General features: G+C 38.5%; 1 protein-coding gene across 1 annotated transcript in view; it reads right to left on the bottom strand.

Moving 5' to 3' along the window:
* The window catches only part of LOC113417161 (cadherin-6), a 167,796-nt gene that overhangs the window by 12,068 nt on the left and 129,092 nt on the right, over positions 1-26,636 (bottom strand). Inside the window, exons 3-8 of the mRNA XM_087961179.1 lie at positions 25,010-25,304; positions 22,309-22,428; positions 21,109-21,276; positions 18,362-18,549; positions 11,853-12,106; positions 571-707 (exon numbers count right to left, since the gene is read on the bottom strand). Of these exons, the coding sequence (XP_087817305.1) occupies positions 571-707; positions 11,853-12,106; positions 18,362-18,549; positions 21,109-21,276; positions 22,309-22,428; positions 25,010-25,304 (1,162 nt within the window). The remainder of the gene's footprint in view (positions 1-570; positions 708-11,852; positions 12,107-18,361; positions 18,550-21,108; positions 21,277-22,308; positions 22,429-25,009; positions 25,305-26,636) is intronic.

The following is a 26,636-nucleotide window of genomic DNA, read 5'->3' as shown; positions in this document are numbered from 1 at the left end:
CTTGAAAATCAGTCTCATCAATAACAACTTTTGCACAAATGGATTTAAGAGTGATGAGCTGGTTTTTAGTTCTCCTAATTAATTCTGATCCTAATTAAATTAATAGGCTTTCGGCAGAAGTAAGTGGCTTTTAAACTTTATTCTTTCATTTTGGTCAATGTTATAGGACTGAAATTCCCAGAAATGAAAAACAGGCAGGATTTTCATTCTCCTCCCTGACATTATATATCTGTATCTTTCTAATCTAGATAACTGTTTTTTTTTTTTTTTGCAAATCAACAATTGCTGACTGATAGTCAATAACCAGAAGAATTTTTCTTGCTTGTTTGATATGAAAAGAGGGACCTCTTCATTTTCTTTCTGTTCAGGCATTCAAGTTGCCTCTTCATAAACTATAGCCAAGGGAAAGATGAAGAAAAATACAGAAACTCTTTTAGGTTTATGTCTTTAAATAACGGCAAGTAACCAAAGCATATACAGTAGACCTAACTTCCTTTCGGCCCTGCTTGGCTAGAACGCTGCACTTGTTGAGCAATGGTGTGTGTGTGAGTGTGCTTACAGACAACTTACTGATTTCAGCAGCTATTACTGTAATATTATGCCACAATAACATTTCTCGGTCGAGAGGTTTGGAAGTAAATATCGATCCATTTCCAGAATCAATGTTGAATATTCTGTCCATATCAGTATGCCGATCCACAGAATATCTACAAATAGAAAAACAGATAAGAAATGAGAAGCATTTCCATTTCACAATTCTTTCCAATTCCAGTTGCTTTCTAAACCTTGGTAGGGAAAAACCAATAAACCTGATCTATTTTTCAGCTACTAATAAACCTGATACTATTTTTCAGTATCCAAAGTCTCATTCTAATTCCTGTTCTGTTGGCTTTTGGAAAATGTATTGGAACGTAACAATTTAGTCTGTTTATACACTGTTTGGTCTCTAGTGGTCAATAAGCTAAAAAGTGCAGACTTATGTTACTAGAGCTGCATTCCATTGTAACAGACTTTTTTTAAAAAAAAAGCACATACAATTGAAGCTCATGTCACTTAATACAAAGTTAATCTTCCCACACTTATCACGTGATCAAGTATAACACAGACATACAAAACATGCTTTGGGCTGAAGCACCTGCATGACACTACAGTTTCAGAAATGGGGAGGGATCCTTTTATATATATATGTTTTCTGAGGTTCTCGCGGGTATTTGTATGTGGATCTTTGGTTATTCGGGTTTTCTCCCGCGTAAAATTGGAAGTATCTAGGCAACGTTTCGATGAAGTCTCATTCATCATCTTCAGGCTTGTGTCTTCGGCTTTGTGCCGAAGACACAAGCCTGAAGATGATGAATGAGACTTCATCAAAACGTCACCTAGATACTTCCAATTTTACGGGGGACCCAATAACCAAAGATCGATCGGTCTGTCTGTCAGGTATGGTATTCAGCTTTGTTGGTATTTTTCCACGTCATTATAGTTGTGCTTTTAAAGTTGTAGCAACGTTTCGGCAAAATCTGAAACGTTGCTACAACTTTAAAAGCACAACTATAATGATGTGGGAAAATACCCGAACAAAGCTGAATACCATACATATAAATACCCGCGAAAACTTAAGAAAACATATATCTACATATATATATTTGCCCATACATTTATGATTGGATTGAAATGTAACCTTTCCCCTCAAAAATTAGTTGCCTGACGTTACAAAAAAAAAAAAAAAAAAAGCAGAAATGAAGGATAACTACTAATTCCTGGCTTGTAAAGTCTTTTCTCTACTCCTAGGTCCAAGATAACTTGAAAGGCAAGTCTATGATGTTGTTGCTTTGAAAACTCTCTAATTGTTAGGAATTACAAGATCGTACAGTGATTTTACATAGCTATAGCAATACCAATTACAATAAATTAAAAGTAACAATCCAACCGTTTTGAATTTCATTAGGATGCTATTGCAGAAGGAGCGTGGGCATAACAGGTGGTGAATTTGTAATACAAATGTGCCAGACGTTGCAGTAATGGGAAAATGTGAGGTTGTGTCATGTTTCAGGAGCCCTTATTTCATATGTTATTCCAGAAATTCATAGTGATTAAGTGGCAGATGACGGCTATTCAGGAAGGAGTTGCTGGCTTGCAGGCACTACAAATTTATAAGCTATCATTCAGCCCACTAACACATTCATTCATTCATTCATTCATTCATTCATTCATTCATTCATTCATTCATATGACTTGTCTAAAGGCAGCTCTCAATAATCCATAAAGATGAAAATAAAGCTACCCCTCTCCCCATGAATCAGACCAAAACACGTTCAAAGGTAGTACTGCTAAATAGAGCTCCTTTTAAATTAGAATTTTAAAGCATTTTCAGCAATCACAACAGAGGCTGGTTCCATTCTTTAAGGCAGTGGTCCCCAACCTTTTTTGTGCCAGGGACCAGTTTCACTCAGAAACACTTTTTCAAGGACCGTGTGTGTGTGTGTGTGTGTGTCCGAGTTTGGTGGTTTGCTTGCAGACGTTTCATTATCTGACTAGGTGACATCTGATGTTGTTACCTAGTCGGGTAATAAAACGTCTGCCAGCAAACCACCAAGTTCAGGGAACGCCAATGCCTCCTCATTGCAACCCTGAGCGACAGATAGTCCCTGCAGGATGGCTGAGAAGCCTCGCCTCTCGGCCCTGCCTTCCTCAGCCCCATCCCTCAGGTGTCTCCCTCCCTCCCTCAGCCTCATCCCTCAGGTGTCTGCCTCGTTCCTCTCTCAGTCGCTCTCTCACTCCTCCACCAGCCCAGGAAGAAACTGCTTCAAAGAAGCCGGCAGGGTGGCTTTTCCTGTCGGTGCAGCTTCCCCAAAGCGCCCGTTCACCCCCACCCCGCCGCCCACGGTTCAATCCTCCGTTCTGCCTGCCTGCCTTCGTTTCTGGTGGTTTCGAGCGCAGCTTCTCCGAAGCGCCCGCTCACCCCCGCCCCGCCCGCCCGCCGCCCACGGTTCAATCCAGTGCTCCGCTCTGTCTGCCTGCCTTCGTTTCTGGTGGTTTCGATCCTCCTGAAGCGCCTGTTCACCCCGCCCCGCCGCCCGCGGTTCAATCCAGTGCTCCGTTCTGCCTGCCTGCCTTCGTTTCTGGTGGTTTCGGATCCTCCGAAGCGCCCGTTCACCCGCCCCACCCCGCGCCCGCAGTTCAATCCAGTGCTCGTTCTGCCTGCCTGCCTGCCTGCCTTGGTTTCTGGTAGTTTCGGAGCAGCTTTGGCTGAGAAAAAGAGGCGAATAGTTATTATTCTCAGCTGAAGCTGCTCCGAAACTACCAGAAACGAAGGCAGGCAGGCAGGCAGAACGGAGCACTGGATTGAACCTGGATTGATTGGCGGCAGGGTGGGGGTGGACGGGCGCTTCGGAGGAGCTGCGCCGACAGGAAAAGCCAAACCCCCCCCGGCTTCTTTGAAGCAGTTTCTTCCTGGGCTGGTGGAGGAGCGAGAGAGCGACTGAGAGAGGAATGAGGCGGGAGGAAGCCGAAGCCACTGAGCCAGAGAGCAGGACAGGCTTCGGTTGCTTCCTCCCTCCCCTTCTCTCATTTGTGTCCTTGATCCCCGATCCCAGCAGCATTCACCGAAGGCGAAGAAAGCCGCCATTTTTTTTATTTTTTTTCCTTTGCGGCCCGGTACAGAGTGCTCCACGGCCCGGTACCGGTCCGCGGCCCAGTGGTTGGGGACCCCTGCTTTAAGGGAAACAATGAAGCCTTTAGAAAGCTTAAAGTGATAAATATCATGAGATTTTTTTTAAGATTAAGGGAAAGGAGCTTCAGGGCTCATTCATTCATTCATTGATGTATGCCATAGTGTACAAACTAAGCCTCAAGGACCGGAATAGCCAATGCCATTCTCAACCAGCCCTCAAACCCACTACAAACCAGCCCTCAAACCCACCTTGCACCAGATTAAAAGCAGTACAGGTAGTCTTCAACTTACAACAGTTCATTCAGTGACCATTTGAAGTTACAATGGCACTGAAAAAAAAAGACTTACAACCATTTTTCACACTTATGACCATTGCCACGTCAGCATGATCACGTGATCAAAATTCAGACACTTGGCAACTAACTCATATTTATGATGGTTGCTGTGTCCCAGGTGTCATGTGATCTGCTTTTGCGACCTTCTGACAAGCAAAGTCAATGGGGAAGCCAGATTAACCATCTTGTTACTAACTTAACATTTGCAGCAATTCACTTAACAACTGTGGCAAGGAACGGGGGGACAAATCTCGCATAGCAAACATCTCATTTAACAACAGAAATTTTGGGCTCAATTGTGGCCATAAGTTGAGGGCCACCTGTATTTTATGACTGTCAGCATAAGTAGTGCTTGCTGTGCTTCATTTGCCTTTTCAGCTGCAATAGCAATAGCACTTAGACTTATATACTACTTTACAGCCCTCTCTAAGTGGTTTACAGAGTCCGCATATTGCCCCTAACAATCTGGGTCCTTATTTTACTGACCTTGGAAGGATGGGAGGCTTAGTCAACCTTGAACCTGGTGAGATTTGAACTGCCAAATTGCAGGCAGCTGACAGGCAGCAGAAGTAGGCCTGTAGTACTGCATTCTAACCACTGCGCCACCGTGGCTCATAGCCTGTCCCCTGAGATTCAGAGAGGTTTTACCCTGGTAGCTTTTGGGAAGGAAGTCCTAGCTTTTCTCTCGGGTTCTGGGGTCAGGATGTGCATTATGTATATATCAAATTTTTACGATTTGTTATGGGAAAATTTTGGCTGCCGCCCTGATTGCATTGCATTCTATTGTATTTTTTTCATTTCCCCTGTTTTTAATATTTTATGCATGCTCAGCATCACTAGATTGATGTGGGTGGCTTTATAAAGCCATCTGCAGCTGAGTCACTACTAGTCTCACCTTCTTTCACACAGTTGAACTTATACTATGGCAGCCCTATCAAAGAGCTGTTTCTCTGTTGAATAGAGATTCTAATAATCATTGCTGTGACAAGACCGGCTCCAAAAGAAGAGAAGTGGGTGGGAATAGCTTAGCGGTGTAATATTTTAACCAACTTATTAAGAGTCATGTTGTAGGTACTTGAAAATTAAATGCAGAAAAAAATTGATAATACGTAGCCCTTGGTGCTCTCTGAGCTTGGTTGTCTGCTTGCAGATGTTTGATTAGTAATAGCAATAGCACTTAGATTTATATACTGCTTCATAGTGCTTTACAGGCCTTTCTGAGTGGTTTACAGAGTCAGCCTATTTCCCCCAGCAATCTGGGTTCTCATTTTACCAACCTTGGAAGGATGGAAGGCTGAGACAACCTTAAGTCCCACCAGGATTGAACTCCAGGCTGTGGGCAGAATTAGCCTGCAATACTGCATCCTAACCACTGTGCCACCATAGCTCTTCATTATCCTACTAGGTGACAACATCAGTGCTATTGAGTATAGGTTTTGCTCCTGTTTATATGGCTTACCTTGCCCATGTTGGTATGCATGTTGTTTTCTCTTGGTAGTTCCTTAATTGGGGCATCGTTTTCTGCTTGATTGTTTGTTTAGCTTGTAATTGTCTCCAATTGGTATTTGTCTGTTTTGAATGGTGCATATATGTGAATTAACCCTGTGTGTCTATTGATAGAAATAGCAATAGCGCTTAGACTTATATAGCACTTCACAGTGCTTTACAGCCCTCTCTAAGTGGTTCACAGAGTCAGCATATTGCTCCCAACAATCTGTCCTCATTTTACTGACCTTGGAAGACTGGAAGGCTGGTGAGATTCGAACTGCCAAATTGCAGTCAGTTGGCAATCATCAGAAGTAGCCCGCAGTACTTCATTCTAACCACTGCACCATAAAGTTAGGGTGATTGATTTGTCTGAATGCCAAGCTTCCACGAATCCCCTAGCATTTTGGAATTATCTTGATCTACGCTGCTCACATCACAGGATGCTCACAGGTACAAAACAATTGCTAAAAGTTGCAGAAAAAGTGTTCACATGTGAGGTGGGGAAAATTAAGAAAAAAACCCACCAGAACATATTATTTCTAGCACCTACATCCAGATACCGAAGGATTAACATTCAAGCAGAAAACAATACCTTAAACAAGAAATTATCAAGGGGAAAACCATGCCCTCACGTCACCAGTAGGACAAACAGGGAGCTCAACCATATACCATTTGTCTGAAATGGTATATGATCTAGCAGGAGATTGGTCCCTTCCAACTCTTTTATTCTACGTTCTATTTTACTCACACTGATGTTTCAGATAATGAAACATCTGCAAGCAAACTCAGAGAGCATCAAGGATACCACAATTCAAACCTGAGTAAAGTACTGTATGTTCTCTTCTATTGGAAATTTGATAAGTACTATAGGACATCTTTTTTTTTATCTAGCAGTAAGGATTACATGGCAAGGGAGGATTTTTCTATTAATGGGTGAAAGACTGATTCTTTAATAAGTTCATAGCTAAGGGAAACTTCTTTCTGCTATGATTCCACTGATGATCTTTCCCATGCCTTGTATTTAATTGAAAAAAAAAATTGGGATGTAATTTCTAATTAAACAATTAACATAACAAATGGATAAGCCCTTAATGGTGACCCTAAAGAAGCAGTCAGAACATAAGATCTACCTCTCAGTAAAGTTAGGCAGGAAAAAAAAAGCAGAAAGCTTATCTCTTATCTTGTCTAGGAACTAATTAATAATAAGAAAGGTCCTACCTTAGTTTCCCCCTATACTTCCCTTTCTTTTATATTAATGATGATGACTAAAATAAACCATCACGAGGCAAAGAATTTAAAGATTTAGAATTACTATAGAAAAACAGCAGTTTGAGAAAATATTGATTTTGTTTTTTGTTTTTTATATTACGAGATGGAAAAAAGAAGAAAAGCAGATTTACAATAATTCTATATATATTCCAATTATATTGTATATTTTGATCTGGAGCAGCCGTCCCAAATCTTTTGGGCACCAGGGACCGGTTCCATGGAGATAGATTTTTCCATGGACCGCAAGGGATGTGGTTTCGTGTGCTGCTTGCATCCTGCAGATGGGATTTCACTCGTTTGCACAACCTGGTTTCTGGCATGTCGTGGCCCAGTGCCGATTGATGGAATGGGGGTTGGGGACCCCTGATTTAGGGGATACATTTAATCCTTTATTCTGTCATTAATTTCATCCTGTTTAAAGAATCCTAGGTCTGTTTTGGTCAAAGACTGCTACTTTGTTGAGGTTCTGGTGACTATGACTGAAAAAATCATAGCCTATTAAGAATTAAGTTGACAACATCAAACTTGTCCATGTCAGCTTTGGAAGCCATACTAAGATCTGATGCTTTCATGCTGCCACAAGCCTGAGAAAATGGGAGGGGTGGATTCAATTGAGTAGCTCTAAGTAGACAAAATAAAATTATTTTGTTAGTTCAAGGTCATTGAGTAAGGCGCAGGATGAAATTAGGATCTTACGTTTGGACGGATTGTGATTGGGCCATGTGATGTGATGATGGCCATGAGGGGATGGATTTGTAGTTTGGGAAATTGTAGGAAGCCCGGAAACTTTCAGATTTGGGATTCCACAGATGTGCCAGTTCTATCCTAGGTACTTTTGAGATACGTTTGTCTCGGAGTTACTGATTGGAATGGAGGTTTGCTGGAACCCTGACAGTCTGTACATTTTATAAATTACTATGTGGGTCTGTCAGACTGTAGAATTTGATTCTTTTTAAATCCTGGGAAATGGTTAAATTGGAAGCTATAATTTGCAATGGCTCAAAGCTTTGCTGTACTTGGAGCGCACAGACAAGACAAATGATCAGGGATTGTTGAGACAGCATCTGGTCAGTAAATTTCAGGAACAGCCATTAATTTATTTGATGATTATCATCTTCTTATCCTTGTTTCAGTGTTTCAATTACATTTTTTTCACGATGTTGGAGAGACATTTTTGATCACATCTGAAGGGCTAAATTTCACTTGAGCTGGTTCTTATCTTCACGCTTTTATTCTGCTTGAGATTTCCTCTCAGGCATAGATTCCATTGTAAAGGACTGTAACATCTCTTCTGTTCACAGCTCATACGGAGCTCTGACTGGTTTAATGTTGGCTTTGATTTTGGCCAAAAATATGTGGAACAATATTTTTCCTGTGATCTGTCTGACTCCCCCACTATTCATTTTTTATTTTATTTTTTGGAAAACAGAGACTAGTAATGAAAGTGACTTTTCTGCTATGGTTCAGAAGTTGTGGCTACTTTTTAATGTGACATGGTTTTGGTTCACTTATACTTTATGAAGTAAATGTTCTTAAAATGTTTTTCCCCTCCTTTTCAAGACTCCTTTTTGAGTCTTACTGAATCAAGCAGCATCTCAGCTGTAGCTAGCAAGCAGATAAAAAAGTAGACTGAAGTGGACTGAAGCCTGAATCATACCTTTGTTCCATCAATTGTTATTGTATTACGTGTATTGTACTAAGTCCATGCTTAGCAACCACAACTGAGACTGGCAACCAGGGGTGGGATTCAAAAATCCCAGCAACTGATTCGCTGCCCGGTTGCTGGGTGGGCGTGGCCATGGTGGGCGTGGCCTACCAGAACTTCCGGGAGGGCCATTTTTTACCTTCCCCAGGGTCTGGAGGCTTCCCTGGAGCCTCTGGGAGGGGAAAACTGCCTCCCCAAGGGTCCGGAGGCCCTCTGGAAGCTGGAAACAGGCCCACTTCCGAACTTCCAGGAATTTCCAGGAGAGCTGCCTTCTCCAGGATCCGGAGGCTTTCCTCAGGTCTTTGGGAAGGCAAAAATGGCCTGCCCCAGGGTCGGAGGCATTCCGGAGGGGCAGGGTGGGATGGGAAGGGCCAGCTGGTCAGTTCAACTACTAGTTTGGCAAGCCAGATGTAATTTTAACATCCAGTTCGCTCAAACCGGTCTGAACCTCTAACCGGTCCGATAGAATCCCACCCCTGCTGGCAACTGTGGTCTCTAAATGGAAAATCACACAACGATAGACTTATATCATCACCTTTCCTTCACTCCTTAAGGAAACATCAGGAAATCGTGACATAGGATTTTACAGGTAGTCCTTGACATACAACAGTTCATTTAGTGACTGTTCAAAGTTACAACAACACTGAAAAAAGGGACTTAGGACCATTTTTCACACTTCTGTCCATCCCAATGGTCACGTGATTTACCTTTGGACCCTTGACAACTGATTCACATTTATGACCGTTGCAGTGTCCTGGGCTCACATGATCATCTCTTGCGACCTTATGATGAGCAAAATCAATGGGGAAGCCAGATTCACTTCATAACTGTGTTACTAATTTAACAATTGCCCCGATTCGCTTAACAAATGTGGCTAGAAAAGTCATAAAATGGGGCAAAACTCACTTAACAACTGTCTCACTTAGCAATATAAATTCTGGACTCCATTGTGGCGTTAAGTCGAGGACTTCCTGTACTTCCACGATCTCCCTTAATTCTGCTTGTTGCAAGCTGGTTATGATTGGGATGGCACAACGGTTGTAAAACTATACGTATTGGCCACACACATCTGTTTTTTTAACACTCTCATTACCCTGAACGATCACTAAATGAGGCAGTTGGTAAGCAAGGCCTATCTGTATGTCCATTACATATAATTGTATTGGCCTGTTTATTCAAGCTCAGACTGCTGCACCATGACTGCATTCTATGAGCCCCTTGATAAACGAAGTAAAATGTTGTTTTTCCTTCACACTGATGCTCCTTGAGCCAAAGGACGAGAGCCTCACTGCAACTATGACTAGAAACTGTCACTTCTAACAGCACATCATTCTATTTATGCCTGGGAAAAAAAATCAGCAACCAAGTAGATGGGGGAGATGGCAACTAAAATGCTATTCTATTGACAAACATACATGCCACGCAAATCTGTTCTTGCCAAAGGCAGGTTTTAACAAATCTGGTTCCTTGGAGATCTTCTCTTAATTACTCTTCTTAAATACAGCATCCTCGTGTTTAATGTGACTTGCAAGTTGAATAGATTTCTGGGTCGACAAGACGTGTATGTGAGTGGCGTTCCCCCCCCCTTTTTTTTTTCTTCCTTCTCACTAAGCATTTTCATAATGCCATTATGAAACATTCTTTAATGGGAGATCAAAAGACTTTAAAACTGACAGTGCTCCCTGATTAGGTTTTTCTTTTTAAAGCTACAGTTAAGAAGGGGGAAAATTGAGGGTTTTCAATGTAACACCCAGCGTCTGAAGGTTTTATTCCTAATTGTCAGAGGAAACTGACAAATAAGTGACAAGTACTTCATATAATGGTCTAATTGCGTCCTCCCTCAAGCTGAGAGGAAAAGTTAGAGCTAGCATTTACACTTGAAATAGGGTATGCACTGGTGGGGGGATATGGAAGTATTGTTAGCGCAGAGCAGCTGTTATAGATCTTGGAAGGTACAAAAGAATATTGTACAAGAAGGTCCTTTTAGATCACATTTTATCACATGCATGAAACTTGCATGGAAGCACAACCCACTTTCTTCATCTCTCATCTAGCATTTTTTTTCTTTGTTTGTCCCTAACTTCATTTATTTTGTCTATTGTAGTATGTGTGTGTGTATATATATATATAAGCAGTTTGTGTGTGTGTGAGATTCTGTGTGTGTATGTGAAACAAATATATATATATATATATATATATATATATATATATATATATATATATATATATATATATATATATATATATATATATCCCTCCATTTTCATCCTTCTCTTTTTAATGACCTACCTCTCTTTTCATTTTTTTAAAATTCCAATTGTTGCCCACAGCCAGGAGTTTCTTTCATTATGCAATGTCTTAATATCATTCACAGAATTTTATTGGGGAGAGGGAAATCCAAACATCATATTCCTTCACGATTTTCCCATGATTTTCCTCCACCCATCATTCCCCGCTCCATTTTTTTGAACAAAAGGATAACTACGCTAGTCATCTCCAACTAAGTAGCCTCATAGACATTGGACTATAATTTCCATCTTTCTCAGCCACCATGGACAATGTTGTGTATGTGCATAGTGAAGGGAAATTATACAGGTAGTTCTCAACTTACAACAGTTCATTTCGCTAACAGTTCAAAGTTCCAATGGCACTGAAAAAAGTGACAGGATCATTTTTCACACTTATGGCCATTGCAATATCCCCATGGTCACATGATCAAAATTCAGGCAACTGTCTCATATTTATGTTGCAGTGTCCCAGGCTCATATGATCCCCTTTTGTGACTTTCTTACAAGCTAAGTCAATCTGGGGAAGCCAGATTCACTTAACAACTATGTTACTAACTTAACAACTGCAGTGATTCACTTAACAACTGTGCCAAGAAAGGTCATAAAATGGGTCTTAACAAATGTCTCACTTTGCAACCAAAATTTTGGGCTCAATTGTGGTCGTAAATCAAGGACTACCTGTATTTAATTTCTTGTTTGCTTCCCAAGATGGTAAGCCACAGAAAAGAAGTTTGGAAGGAAGGAAAGAAGGATGAGGGAAGAAGGAAGGAAGGAAGGAAGGAAGGAAGGAAGGAAGGAAGGAAGGAAGGAAGGAAGGAAGGAAGGAAGGGAAGGGTGGACGGAACTTCCACTTTTACAGCCCTTTACAATACCGTAGAGTGATTTTAGTGTTTTGTCTCGCTTGATATTCTTGCATATATTGAAAGGGGTAGAGGGAATCCAGTTCACTTTTTGTATGTCCACTGTCATTTTTACAGAGTACCTGTGTACATTGGCACATGCCTTCTGGTCCCCCTTTACTACAATTAAACATTCTCATCATGGTTGTATACCGCTGCCTTCTCAATTAACCCTTGCCAGTTGGTCTGTATGCTTACTTGATGGGGTTCTTTGCACTGTCAGGATCCCGGGCTGTAACAGCTCCTATGACGGTATTTATTGAGACATCTTCTTTTACTTCTAATATATAAGCTGGTCTGCTGAAGATTGGAGGTTCATCTACATCCTCTACTTGAATTCTGACAGTAGTAATGTCCTTGAAAGGTCCCAGATAGAGGAATCTGGGATCCACATGAGGATTGCTAGCTTCCACTTTCAGAGTAAACTGTCTCCGCTTTTCAAAATCCAAAGCCTAAGAAGAGAAATATATATGTATATACAGAGAGATTAAGAAAAAAAATTGAGAAAGCATCCAGAAATACCTGTCAATTAGAGAAACATTGAGTTGCAATGAATGAGTTTAGGCTGAATAATTTAAACTTAAGCTTTACAGTCTAATTCAGAAAGAACATCCCTTTAATTCAATGGAAAACATAAATGTTTGTTTTGACTATAGTCAAAGAAGACTTTAATGACCATTCCCTAATAACATTTCTTTGTCATTATAAATAGGTGGATGTGCAGTCAAAAGGCTCAATTTGTAAATAAAGAGATGTCTAAGGCTAATCAGACTTTAAAATATCTTACTTTTGTAATCACTAGCAAGCTGTATAGAGGTGTAATTGAACACCTGATGGGCCATGCTACACGGCTGATTATTTCCATTCTATTCAGTATTTCATGAATCGTGCAAGAATATGCAAACATCTACAATACATCTGTATTCCTATCCCCTCTCTGAAAACTCTGATTTAAGATAGAGATGTTCCTCATCTCTGATTTGTCCCACTCTAGATAAAGCAAAAGTATTTAATTATTAAAACATCTCCATTTGGAATAAAGAAACTATCTTTACCGTATTAAGATTTTGAAACCAAAAAAAAAGGCAATTAACTCATGACAACTATAATCCAGGGGTGGGATTCTACCATTTCGCACCTATTCGGTAGAACCGGTTGTTAACATTCTAAGCAGTTCAGAGAACCGGTTGTTAGAAGAAATTACTGGCCTAATCCTGTAAGGAAGGCAGGAAGGAAACATTCTGGTGTTGCTTACAGAAACTGCCTCTCCATTAACCCTTATTACATTCTTGGCAGGACTAGACTTCCTGCCTCAGGAACTTCTCTGGAATCCCCCCCCCTTTGCTGGTACTTTGCTTGTGTGGAGTGACCATTCAAAGTTACAATGGCACTGAAAAAAGTGACTTATGACCATTTTTCACACTTATGACTGTTGCTGCATCCCCACAGTCATGAGAGGCCAGGGGAGGAGATGCGTGCCTCGATGTGAGTGATATTGAGTTGGCCACACCCAGCCAATAACATGACCACCAAGCCACATTCACCTAGTCACATAACCGCCAAGCCATGCCCACCAACTAAGCCACACCCACAGAATCAGTTGTTAAAAAATTTGAATCCCACTCCTGCTATAATCCTATCTGTGGCAAAGATTTTCAGCATCCAGAATCTGGTACTAAACATTGCTTGGATATGATGCAAAATGATGAGAGGTTCAGCTTCTTAATGGAAGCACAAACACCATTTCACTTTTAGCAAGGTTTAATGGCATCAGCTTTGTTTAAGTCAACAGAATGATGTTGACACACTTAATTTGACCTTAAGTAGGTCAAGAGTGTATGCTGGCAGGAGTTCAAATTCACACTTTCCCATCTTTTCTGAAAGGAACATTCCCAAATAGGTTTGCAAAACTCTTTATCAGCTTCCTTGTCATAACAGAACATTTCCTGCACAAATGAGAAAACATAGCATTCTTTTAGCATTCCCTTTTCTTTTCCTTAAAAGCACATGCCCCCAAATAGTACACTGAGGATGCAACTGAGTGCAATATGTGCAGTCAAAAGCAATCAAGTGTAATATTCAGCAAATTGGTGCAGCAGAAATGCTATCAGCAAACAAAATGATAACCATCATGTGATTGCTTACTAACAAGCACTGATGGTGAATTAATGTTTCTAGAAGGAGCTGAAGGAATTTGCCTTAATGGCTTTTGCTGTCCACAAGATTATTGTGCATCAGCCTTAATGGCATCTACTAGCTTTGTGGATGACCCATATGCTTGGTAGTAGAAAATCGTTATAGTACCATCAATGAAAAACATTATTTTGAGTTTTATACTTGGACTGTAGAAGAGAATTAAAGTAGAAAACCAGGAACCAAGGAGGTTGCTATGTAAGTTTCAGCAGATTTTGGTAAACTGATGTGTTATAGGCAAACTTTTTAATGATTCAAAGTCTTTATGTTTCTCATTAGTGAACTTTATCTACTCAGTGATACTGATAAAAGATAATACTTGAAGCTCAGGGTTGAAATGAGGGGTCATTGGTGCTCTCTGAGCTTGGTTGTTTTCTTGCAGACATTTCATTACTCAAACTAGGTAACATCATCAGTACACTGATGATGTTACCTAATTTGGGTAATGAAACATCTGTGAGAAAACAACCAAGCTCAGAATGTTCAATGAGGATGTACAAATTATTTCGATGAACAAACAAACAATACACTTGCCTCTTCAATGTCCTATTGCTTCTGGAAGTGGAAATATTTCTGTGACTAGGTGTAATTACACACACTCTTATTTTCAGAAGATAATATGTACACCTTATGTCTTCTCATGGGAATGGTATTTTGCCAGCTTGTTTAATTATGCTAAGCATTCAGATAAGGTACATAAACCTTTTATTTTTTACTCTTTTAGTAATCCTTATAGTAAGGATTAGTTATAGGAAGACATCATTATTTGTCCTAAACACTGCTTGTTCAGTTTGTTATCCTGTTCAACTTGCTTATTTGAAGGCTGAAAGGCTACTTTTAAATATGCTTGTGTGTTTGTGCTACAGTTTGGAAAAGGTTGGTAAAAAATAATGCTAACAAATCACCTTGTGACTCTGAATCTCTCCTTATCAGGCAACAACACTTGAGAGCCTTTTTCTATCAGCCAAAAACAGGAGCCTTTTTCAGTCTTTAGCCTTAGATCTCTGACGTGCCCATGCACATGGAAACTTTGGAAATATTTATTATTTATTTGTTAAATTTATTGGCCTCTCATCTCACCCTGGGGCTACTTAACAGTTTACAATAGTTAAAGTGGAAAAGAGAAATGCTTTTAAAAAATGTAAACATAACAAAAGCAAGGCAATGAAACAATAAAAATCAACAATGAAAGTACAATAATATGAATTAAAAGGTAGGTGGAAGGAATGGGACATACATAAGTATCCATTGCTCAGTTCTTACCCTCATACGTTCAGGTAAACATCAGCAATCAGCTATTTTTTTTATCTTTGTTAAAGAAGGGTTAGGATTAGGATTAAGGTTAGGAAAGAAAGATAAGGCTGCTGAAATGGTTATTTAATTAAGGCTACCTATCTCCATGGCAAGCAAATGTATTGAATTACGTATCCTTGGTGTGCTACTTTGTGCAGTATGCAATATCAGCTGGCATCAATAACTTATGTTGCCATCGGCATTAGGACAGTCTACTGTAGTAACAAATTTAATAAATAAATAAATATATACCTTCTACATGGGGCTAGTTGTGATGTTTACTAGAAAACTGAAATTGGTGCAGAACACAGCTATCGTCAGGCATACAATGGGTATAATGAAGTAGCTGCTTGATTTACTTTCACTGACTGACTACTACTCAGTTTCTGGGTTCTATTCAAAGTATTGGAATTATATACCTACAGTACATAGCTTCACTCATTGGTATGTATAGCTTTCTCAGTCTCCGTATGATGATCCGGTTTGGAGATGTCCCTGGTATATGGATGGGAGTCCAAGACAGTGTTTCTTGGTGGGGACATTCAATTTGGGTGGAGAAGTCAGATTTCCAGCAACCTCTGTGAAAGACTTTGGTCTTAAAGCAATGAAGACAAGACTATTTCCCAGGCATTTGAGGACTGACATCCAGGTTTGAGGGGTATCTACTTGACTACATGGCTTTATTATATTGGTTTTATCAAAATAACATTTTTACTGTGTTTTGGTTTTGTATTTTACTAGTTTACTGTTGTTTCATTATTGTAAGCTGCTGTGAGCACCGAGATTCAATGGCTTACAAATCTAATAAATAAATGGCACATGTGTCTTCTTGGCACATCTTGAATAACAGGGCCATCAACTGTGTACCGAATGAAGGCAAATATACATGTCCAAGGATAATGTTGCAGGATCCAATCACAAGAAAAAAACTGACCCAGACTGGATCCTGCAACATTTTGTACCATTTAAAAACAATTGGATATACTTTTGGATTTGGCTCTACTTTCATTTCAGGGTAATTAAATGCTTCCCCCCTCCCATATGATTGAAATCATTAACCATAATTCACAGTCCTCACAGGGCCTCTGCCATACAAGCAACCACATTCCATATTTAGCTTTCACAAGAATAGTTATTACGAATGAAGCACAAATGGAAGTCTTATGATAGGTTTAGAAATCCAGGGCTGAGGATTTCAAAGCTAGAATGGATTCTGAAGAGTCTCCATTGGGTACATTCAACAGATGATAGGGCAGCCTGGAAATATATTAGCCAAATTAATTTTGTTGCATCTCCTGGGCCTTGAAGTTAGCTGACACAATAGAGGTACTCTGAAAAATATGTCAGAGAAATTCTGTGGCCATACCTTCAGCAGGAAGGGATTACAGAATCCTTAAAAAAAAAACAGGCAGGAAGGCAGGCAGGACATGACTTATTATCTATTAACTTTTTTATTTGCTTATTTATGTTACAATTTTTATAGCTCACTCCAATCAAAAGACTTTAGACAAGTCACAACGGAGTAAAACATATATAAAAAGCTAAATCAATTAGAATAGACCAGCTCGCCCAGGACAGATGCCAGTAATATTCAATTAGGATTGAAAGCTTGCTGAAATTATAAATATAATACTAATGTGGTTTTTCTAGTCAACTCTAAGGACATAATATAATTTTATTCTGTATCATATTGTACAATGCCAAAGGGTTTGGTGATTGTTCAAAAGGACATAAAAGGTGTAATTAGCTTTAAATGATAATGAAATAAGAACAAGTCACCCATAAAAAATACTTGAGTATTCAGATGCAAATCATGGTTTTGTCATCAAGCCATCTCAAGGTTCTTTTTTTTTCCTTGGTGGCATTCTGCTCTTTAACTTTATAACTCAAGTTTTTAATTTACCTTTGGTATTCTCATATGGATTTCTAGATTTGGTGCATAACTGGAAGGGATCTAATTAGTTTATAGTGAAAATTTTAAGGTATACCACCCTTATGAGAAATGCCAGTATAAGACTGGAAGCAAATCTATGATCCGTTAAATGAAATGCTTGAAATGATAGTTCAGTTTTCAGTTTTCTACTACTGCTCCTTGTTATATTTATTTATTGCTTTCAGGGTTTAGTTTTTTCCTCTCTTTTTTAAATCAGTATGTGAATCTGGGATATGGGGAAAAAATACTGTATTTCTTTCTTGAGGTTTTGAGTAATTACAGCCTAAAGAAGGTTTTGCTCTCTTTTATGTAGAGATTAATAGAGCTAAATTTACAAAATAAGAGAGCTGCAGCTGGCAAGTCTTGTTCTTCTTTATCCTTAAATAACTTTTAAATTATGGAACAGATAAAGCTCTGTATTTGCACACATCAACTGTTTAAATACAGGAGGGTATTTTATGTTCACTTATTTTTAATGTGCTGCACTCTGAATTGTTAATTGATTGATTCAACAAGATTCTGTTTAATGGATGACTTTATCCTTCTGGAATTAGAACTGTCACCAAAGATCTTTTATATATTAAGGATTTTACCCAGAAGACATATTAAAAATGGGGATATCTTTCTGGATAAGCCGTACAGTCCTCTTACTGCCATTGTCGCTAAATCCCTCTTATCTTTAATATACTTTATTTTGCCTCTTTAATTTTATTTGTGTGCAAATTGTAAATCTGTTTGTGTGCGCATTTATATTTGGCCTATGTGTATTTGGTTTTATCAAGTTTGAATTTTTTTCCACTTGTATCTATTCCCCGAGAACCTGGTTTTTTCTGCAACATTCCCATGAAGTTAGGATATACTGGAAATTATTTAAGCATGACTTTGTGTTTGAAACAAATGCAAAATGGCAGAAATGATGAGAATGAATATAAAGAACAACGAGAATGAATATAAATGAATGTTAAGATATTCCTTGCACATCCCTGAGGTGTAGAATTTTAAAACTACCCACACCCCAGCAATCGTTCTATCAGATTTAGCTGAAAATATTTTCAGAGTCCATGCCAAGGTATTCAAAACATGCACAAGGACTGCACTATAAAACTTAAAAATCCCCCCCACCCCACACACATATCTTGCATGAGACTATACAACTGTAGGGATCCTATCTATATTATTTATTTGGTTTCTGAATCCAATAGATTTTTTTTTGTTTAATAACATCTTTAAAATTTAATTTTGCACGTCACAATAAAAGCTTGAATCAAGCATCTTAGAATATACACACCTTTTTTACAATAACAATGCCTTCTTGCGTTTCCTTGTCTGTTGTAATCCCAAACATTTCCGAGCCATCCCCTTCAAGAACACTATATTCCATCTCAGCATTTGGACCCACATCCGCATCATTAGCCTTTATCCGTCCAATTGGTGAATTAAGGGGTGCAGATTCCACGATTTTGAATTGATAGGCACCTAAAGACACGGTTAACATTATTTCAGCATTTTTCAACAATCCCTTTAAATGTTCTTGCTTTACCTGTTTGCTGCCTGTATACACATTGATACACATTGATAGTTACAACTGGATTCCTGCTCCTTTAAAAATAGGGAAGCTTAGGTTACATAAAAGTTTTTGTGGTGCCTCCTTTGGGCCTGGTGCCCTAAGCACGTGCTTAGTCTGCTTAATGGTTAATACACCACTGTATATACTGCTTCACAGTGCTTTACAGCCCACTCTAAGCAGTTTACAGTGTCAGCATATTGCCCCCAACAGTCTGGTTCTATACCTATTTAGGAGGGTTGGGGATCAAAACTGGGATCATCTGCATGCAAATCATGTGATCTAAGACAAAAGAGTCCTCTCCCTCACCAATATCTCTTTGCCAAGCAAGCTCCATGATTAGTTATGCAAACAGAAAGATGCACAAACATTAAAATGTAGGGTTTATATAAATAAAACTGGCTTAAGAATTCTTTAATTGCAGTAGTATGATGCATGACAATGATCAAACTGGTGACTATGATACACGGTACTTTACTCTGAGCAACTTAGTGACAGCTGCAGAGTAAAGAGACAGCTCTTGCTTTTGAATAGTGCTGCCACTGAACAGCACTACTTGTGGTAGGGAAATGGTACTACATCTACTAATTTAACATGAGTGACATAAAGAACAAATCCGAATCTGGCTCAGTTTATTCTTTCAGTCTGAGGAGGTTATGTTCCTTACACTTAAAGGGAACTATTTTAAATTCTTTTATTTTTTTACAAGCTTGCCAGACAGGCAAGTATTCGGAAACCATTAGATGACCAAACATTCTAGGATAGAGAAGTGTGCATAGTCCAACACAGGCGAGTGCTATATCTATAGCAGGGGTGTCAAATTCAATTTCATTGAGGGGGCTGGGGGTGATGGCCAAGGTGGACATGGCCAGCTCGATGTCACTCATATTGGGGGCACCTGTAGTGGCCTGGGCAGGGCTGGGAAGATCCTCCTGCAGCCCTGCCAGCAAAAATGGAGCTCATTTCGTTGGCAGCAAAAATGGAGCAAAAATGGAGTTCTGCCAGCGAAAATGGAGCTCAAGAGGCCTGTGTGCAGCCCTCCTGAGTTCCATTTTCACTGGCAGAGTCACCACAGGCTGGTCCTTTGTTGTTTACATGGTGGCCCCATGGACTAGATCTAAGCATCCCATGGGCTGGATCCGGCCCACGGGCCTTGAGTTTGACACTCCTGATCTATAGCTATTATCTTTTCTTTAAAGCTGATTTCATCCTGTGCCAAACTGTTGTCTTTTCTTTGCTTCATTCTTAGCACAACAGAAGAAGCCATTTTTACCCAAAGAAGAAACTAGAAACACTTATGATATCAAATAAAAACATGCAATACATTTCAGTAATCCAAAACTGAGCACCACCAAAGACTGCCTTCTGATGTGCTGCTCTGCAAATGTCCCACAGATACTTTGTTGGGGGCTGTTTTGTTATTGTGCTATCTGTATTGTTGTTTTACAGTATCTGCAAAGCTTGGGGCATCATCAGAGCATTTCACATTATAAAGAGCTCATGTCAACAGGAATTGCCTGTTCTCTGTACCCACAGGCTGATATTTGCCCTATATTATGAATATTTCTTCAGCAGGAAAAGAAAAAAGAAAAATAAATTCATTTCTCATACTTTTCTCTCCTTAATTTTTTTTTCCTTGTAGAAAAAAGAACTTGACAATGCCTACTTGGGTAGTTGTGCTTTGCAATGCATGGAGAATTCCTTGCTTCTGGAAAGCAAATATGTCAGGCAAAAGGATTCTAATTCAACTTTCTCCCAAATCTATTACTGGTAGATCTGTGTGAGATTTTCACAACGTTTAGCAAAAATAAGAGCCCCAAAATGCATCATATGTAGGTGATTTAAGTAGTGAAAAGGGGAGAGAAAAATAAATGATGTAGACATAGATTAACAATTGGACTAATTTTCCCTATTATATTTGAATTGGTTCCTAAGTGATTTCTTTTCAACACCAGAATAGCTGAAAAGAAAACTCTTATAAGTAATTGCCAGTAGTTAAGATGTGAATTAATCTGTGCCTTGAATAACAAGAAAAGAAAAATAGAAAAATAGAAAGTTTTTTTTTTTAAAAAAAAGAAAACAGAGAAATAAACCAAAAAATAGAGGAAAAAAGTAGGGAACAGCTTTCCCACAATGCAAAAAGGGAATAAAATTCTACATTAGGGTAGCTAGTTACTTAACATTTTAACAATATGTTGGCAATCATAAGGCCTAATTTTCCTTTTTACTAAAATATGTGAATACAAAGAAGATAAATACATTATGAAATAAGAGTTTTGGCTGTTTTTTTGTGTGCTTGCAGAGATCTGTAAACTAAAGTTGACAGTAAATTGTAAAAAGTCATTCCTTTTCCCTCAGCTAGGTCCATTGACTTTTCCATATCTCTACTTGATCATAAAGTTCCTATCATTTTATTGCCAAAATGTTCTATGGATGTAACTAAATAAGGAAAAAAAATATTTTTCCCATACTCTGGGGGAAGTGGGGTGGATTGTCATTGACATCAGTCAGTGTGATGTTCACCGTGGTGGTTCCTGATAATCCACCCATCTGGCCTCCCATATCCTTGGCTTGGATGACTACTTGGTACTGCTCCCGGTTTTCTCGATCCATGTTCAGCAAAGCTGTTTTGATGATACCTAGGAATGAAAAAAAAAGATTTTTAAAAAATATGTTATTCTAAGTAATACTTCAGTCATCAGAATGCAGTGTCTCTAAGATGAGATAGATAAATAGTTAGATAGAGATACAGAGATAGAAATTAGAGATGGTTTGGAAGAGATGGAGATGGCAAAAAAGATAATGCAATACCTCTCCTTCATACCTCCCAGTATGAGTCCAGTTGTGAATTGCTGGAGTAGTAGCTATGTTTAATCTTATGATGACAGAATGTACTGCATACCAAATATGTGCATAAATTATTTCAGTAATTTCTATATTTAATGCTTTGATGACCCTTCTCTTTAATGGGGTAACTCACATATTTCAAAATAAAAAAATATTCTAAAATGGATTTTAGTAACGCTCTCTCTCTCTCTCTCCCTCCCTCCCTCCCTCCCTCCCTCTCTCTCTCTTCCATATGAGCTAATGTGCTGCAATATTGATCTAGAACCAGGCAAACCCAGTCCGATATCGTTCTGAAATGATGGAAAAGCATTAGGTGATTTTCAGTCACTGTCACAATCTAGCTGACAAGGTTGTGTTAGGGAAAAATTGGAAGAAGGAATGCCACATAGCGACTGAATGTATGTTTGTTATCAAAGCTGAAGTAGGCTGCAAACTAAATAGGAGGAGAAATTCAGTAAGTCTAGTTCCATTTTTTAAAAGACTTTCGATTAACAAGATCTTTTTCCTGCATATAATTCCTTTTCTTTTCTCCCACATTCAAAGTCAAATGACTGTGCTAAGCACAGCTTTAATAGAAGTATCTACATACCCAATATTTGCTAAATGGATTTGCATTCAGGCTAAGTTCTGCTTATTAGGTTAAGATATTCTGATTAAAAAATGTATCATGCTTATAGATGTATTGCTCTGTTGGAACTCTCAAAGCTTGCATCAAGTCAAATGGATTTCTTTGAAGAGTTTGCCTAATGACATCCTAGCTTGACTTAACAAGTCATTTTAAATTATGGAGGTTATCAGAGTATGACAGATTAAAGTCCTCTGACCTGACTCAGACTCAACAGAAAAATATGGCTGCCCTTGAAGAATACTGTAGACAACTCGAGCGCTGTTCCCATATGTAGGGTCATCGGCATCCGTTGCAGTGACTTGCATGACAAATGTACCTGTGACAATGAAATGCAGAGTTATAAACTGGTGTATTAAAGGAGGCCATTTCAATGGCTGTCAAGAGTTAACAGAATTTGGGTTTGAGAATAGATTTTATGAGGACAAGTCAGATACCGCAAATTTTGAAGGTCTGCCCTTGGAGCACTGCCTCGACTAATTTTATGAAAATTAGCTGTAAATATAAGCATGCCCATCCTGCTTTGAAAGATGGCATTGTTCCAATGTTTTGTGAATGGCTCAAAGGAATCAAACTGCACGTGATGGCATTGTGTCATTCGTTTTTCAGTTCATTGACATTTATTTTACAAATAGCAGTTATCAAGTTGAAAAGGAGATTTAACCCATATGAGGGAAGGGGCTTTCTATATTCTTTAATGGAATCAGTTCACGCTTGTGCCTGCTGTTTGAAATAAAAGCAAATCCTTATTCTCCTGTTGGAAACAATGAAAGAAGGGCAATTCCGACAAGCCACAGAAGGAGAAAGGAAATTTCTGCTTATCGTGGTTCTTTCTCTCGCTCCGTCTCCTCCCCATTTGGCTGTTCTTGAAAGATCAAACAATTTAAAGAAGAGGCAAGCAAATGGCTAAATTCAGACCGACAAAAATGTATTTTTTCTGATATGAGAAAATTTCTTCTGGGGGAAGAGCAAAAAGAGAGCGTGCTAAAGAACATATAGTACAGACAAGCACAGAGAACCAGATCCCAAGTAACTGATAGTATTTTGGCTAAATTAAAAAGCAAAACAGATTGGTTGAGGGTCCCCAAGGAAATCCAGAACTGTAGGCAAAATTCGAAGATCAAAACACAATGCTAGAAAAGGTGGCAAAAACTTTTTTGGCTCGATATTAAGAAAACTGCATGGCGGTATCTATACAAATCAGCACAAACCTGGCTTGATTTGAAACTGATTTTATAAATACTCCAAAATTATTTATTTATATGGTAAACACACACTCATTCTTTCTAAAGTGGACACTCTTTTCTGGCCTGGCTGGATTTTTTCTTCCTGTCTGGGAACTATAAAGTGCATACTGTGATGGATGCTTAAAAATGAATGAAAAAATGTATTTACTTATTCCATTTATATTCCATTTGTCACACTATCCAGAGTGATCCTGAATACTCTTGGAAGCGTAACACCTATCTCTATTTCATTAAAGCAAGCTAAGTTTTTTCAGACACCTTTATGAAGCAGTTCAAATTAATGCAACTTGTATCCAATCCAAACATACTGGATAAACATAAAAATGACAATGGAAAAATATTGAAGAGACAAATATTAATTAAATCTGAAGCTTTTTTTTAGGTATGATGAACAAATCAATTGAAAAACAATTTGGGGTGTTATTCCTTCACATGGTGACAGCTACAAGGATTGTACTTGCCACACATTGGAAAGAAAAAGAGATGCCGACTATTGAAGAATGGATTTTGAAATTGACTGAATTACAATGTGACCAACTCTATGGACACATCCATATCGTTTTTCTGGTAGCAGTATGGAAGTGGTTTGCACGGCCTGCTACTGGATGTATTGTTTTAAATTTCCTAGTGTAGCTTACAGTCCTGCAATTTCCTTGTGGTCTTTCATCCAACTATTAAACCATGTTCACACCTGCTTAGTTTTCTAAGATCAATCAAAGTCAGCAAAGTGTTCTCTACCTGCTGGGCTGATAGAAGATAGATAGAACCTAATGCTGGTGCATGGGAATGTTACAATAAAATAGCTGCATAAACTTAGATGACACATGAAAATCATTTCATGAACTTAATCAGATGCTAATACACCCGGTTGAATTCTCCTTATTTTTGTCAAATAGACATTTTATCTTCATTCAAAGCAAAAACATTTCAATATACAGAATGTGTATACTATGATTGATACTACAGAATTTTGATTTAAGTGGAAATACTGAGAAAACCAAAGGGAAAAATTGCATGGATTTGTGAATAGTTTTCCAGTTAACAAAAAATTAAAACATCGTTTCCCCTCCTTACCTACACATACAAATTTGTGCAAGTCAGTTCTAATTCAAATGGGACCTTCATGTACTGCAATACAATCTCACTTCCAAATACCAAATCTTTGTCAATTTTCAGAAAGTGTACCGAGTTGACGTCTATCAGAACCTAGAAACTACTGTAATATTCATAGAAGGGCATATGTGAAAACAGTGAAAACAGTTGCTGTTTTCAGTTGCTGAAAACAGTTGCTGAAAGTTAACTATTAGAGGACCTGGTTATAAGGGTGCTTTTGAATTGTTCTCCTTCTTTCTTTTATGACCATGCATAATCTAATCTTATGAAGACACCATCTTATCAAATGGATGCTACAATGATACCAGATGCTTATCTGCATCTACAAACCACTTTTCTCTGTCATCTTTCTTCCAACATAAATGACTTAATGCAGATCTTCTGTCTTTATCCCCCGCACCCTACTGCAGAGCAGAAAAACACACAGCTGGACATGTTAAGTACTCATTGCTTTTGATTTTAGTAATCCCAATTTTAGAACTGCCATTTGACTAGCTCATGAAAACTAATCCCACCATGGTTGAGTGATCTGACACCTACCTACATCAGACATTTCTGGGACGCTGGCATTGTAAATGTCCTTTGTAAACAGGGGCTCATTGTCATTGATATCGTGGATCTTAATGATAAATTCTGATTCTGGTTCCACGGGTCTCTCAGTCTTTTTGTTGATAGCCTGAGCACGAAGAATGTAAACAGGCTTCTCTTCTCTATCAAGTCTTCTCGTGGCCTGGATATCTCCAGTGTTTTCATTGATGATGAACAGGTCCCCTGCTCCATCTCCAGAAAGGATGTACTTGAGTGAACCATCTCCTTTATCCTGGTCAGAATGAAGCTGTGAGAGAAACAAGAATTTTAAACAAAAGCGTATCTGGAAAATTCTTCCAAAGCTTCACCTCTGTCAACCAAGATTTATGGTCACACAAAATTTTGGCTAGAGTGAGTCAGGGAGATTATTTATTACACTGTACATTTCACTCCTCTCCAGAATATTTCTATAATGAGTGATTTCCATCCATTCTAGTCTTATCAACAAAAATTTTTTTCTAAAAAAGGAGAGGGATTATTGTAAGACAGTTTAGACACTGTGAAGAGTTTGGATGGTGATAGCTCTTGCTAAAGTTTAATTTTACTACATAGCATCCATTCCAATGGGCAACTCTGTACTGGGGGTGCCAAGAAACTTAATTTCTTTCACTATCCAAGTATGTGGACCGCAAAATATGGCTTTTCATTTCATATATAGGCTTGTCAAAGTGCCAATAACATCAATAGGTAATGAAAACGATTATGACTATAACAATATATTTCTGGAGAAAATCAATCTATGTGGTTGCTAAGAGTCGACATCAACTTGATGGCTCATAATCAATCAATCATCATCATAATATATTCATGAATATAATAATGGCTGGGACTAAAGCAGCCATTAAAGAACAATTCGTGTGTGTCAGTACTTTTGAGTCAGTATTGACTCCTGGCAGCTGCCAGGACAGGTTTGTGCAGTTTTCTTGGCAAGATTGCAGAAGTACTTTGCTCTGGCCTGCTTAGCTATGGTTGAGAGAGACGGCTTGACCCAAGGTCACCTGACTGGCTAAGTTCCTAAACTGGGACTAGAATTCATGATGTCCTGATTTCTAGCTTAATGCCTTAACCACTAGACCAAATGAACTCAAGGAGCAAATTAACCTAGAAATTTATTTGTTAGGATCGTAAGGAAATTCTTTCAAAAATGGTATCGGCACTGACATAAAAGTTATGTTCCCTGTTATTGGCATTTTATTTAGAATCCCAAATTGGAATGATTTCTTTCTAGTATAAATACCAGCTTTAGATTAGATGTTTTCTCCAGACTTTCTTCAGAAAAAAACAAACACATTTCAATTGTCTCTTTTTGCTTGCTGTGAGCCCAATAATTGTCCTCTCCTAAGATGCCGCTATTTGTATTAAGGGGAAAAATTTCCCTTAAAATCTAGCATGCTAAATATGAAGATATGTTAAATGTGTAAATTTAAATCTGATTTTAAATTTTGTGTGCTTACCTCAGTTCATTTACTCCTAGAGCAAATACATAATCTTGAATGCTAGTAGTAAACAGATATTTTTAATCATTTTATATATGAATTTAAATAGCCTTATGAAGTAGTTATTTTATAGAAACAAATAT

This window comes from Notechis scutatus, chromosome 3, assembly GCF_049901735.1.
Source record: "Notechis scutatus isolate UNSWTSFEM ecotype Mainland chromosome 3, rNotScu1.2, whole genome shotgun sequence".
NCBI lineage: Eukaryota > Metazoa > Chordata > Lepidosauria > Squamata > Elapidae > Notechis > Notechis scutatus.
The sequence above is the reverse complement of the archived record's forward strand: the minus strand, read 5'-3'. Positions and strand labels throughout refer to the sequence as shown.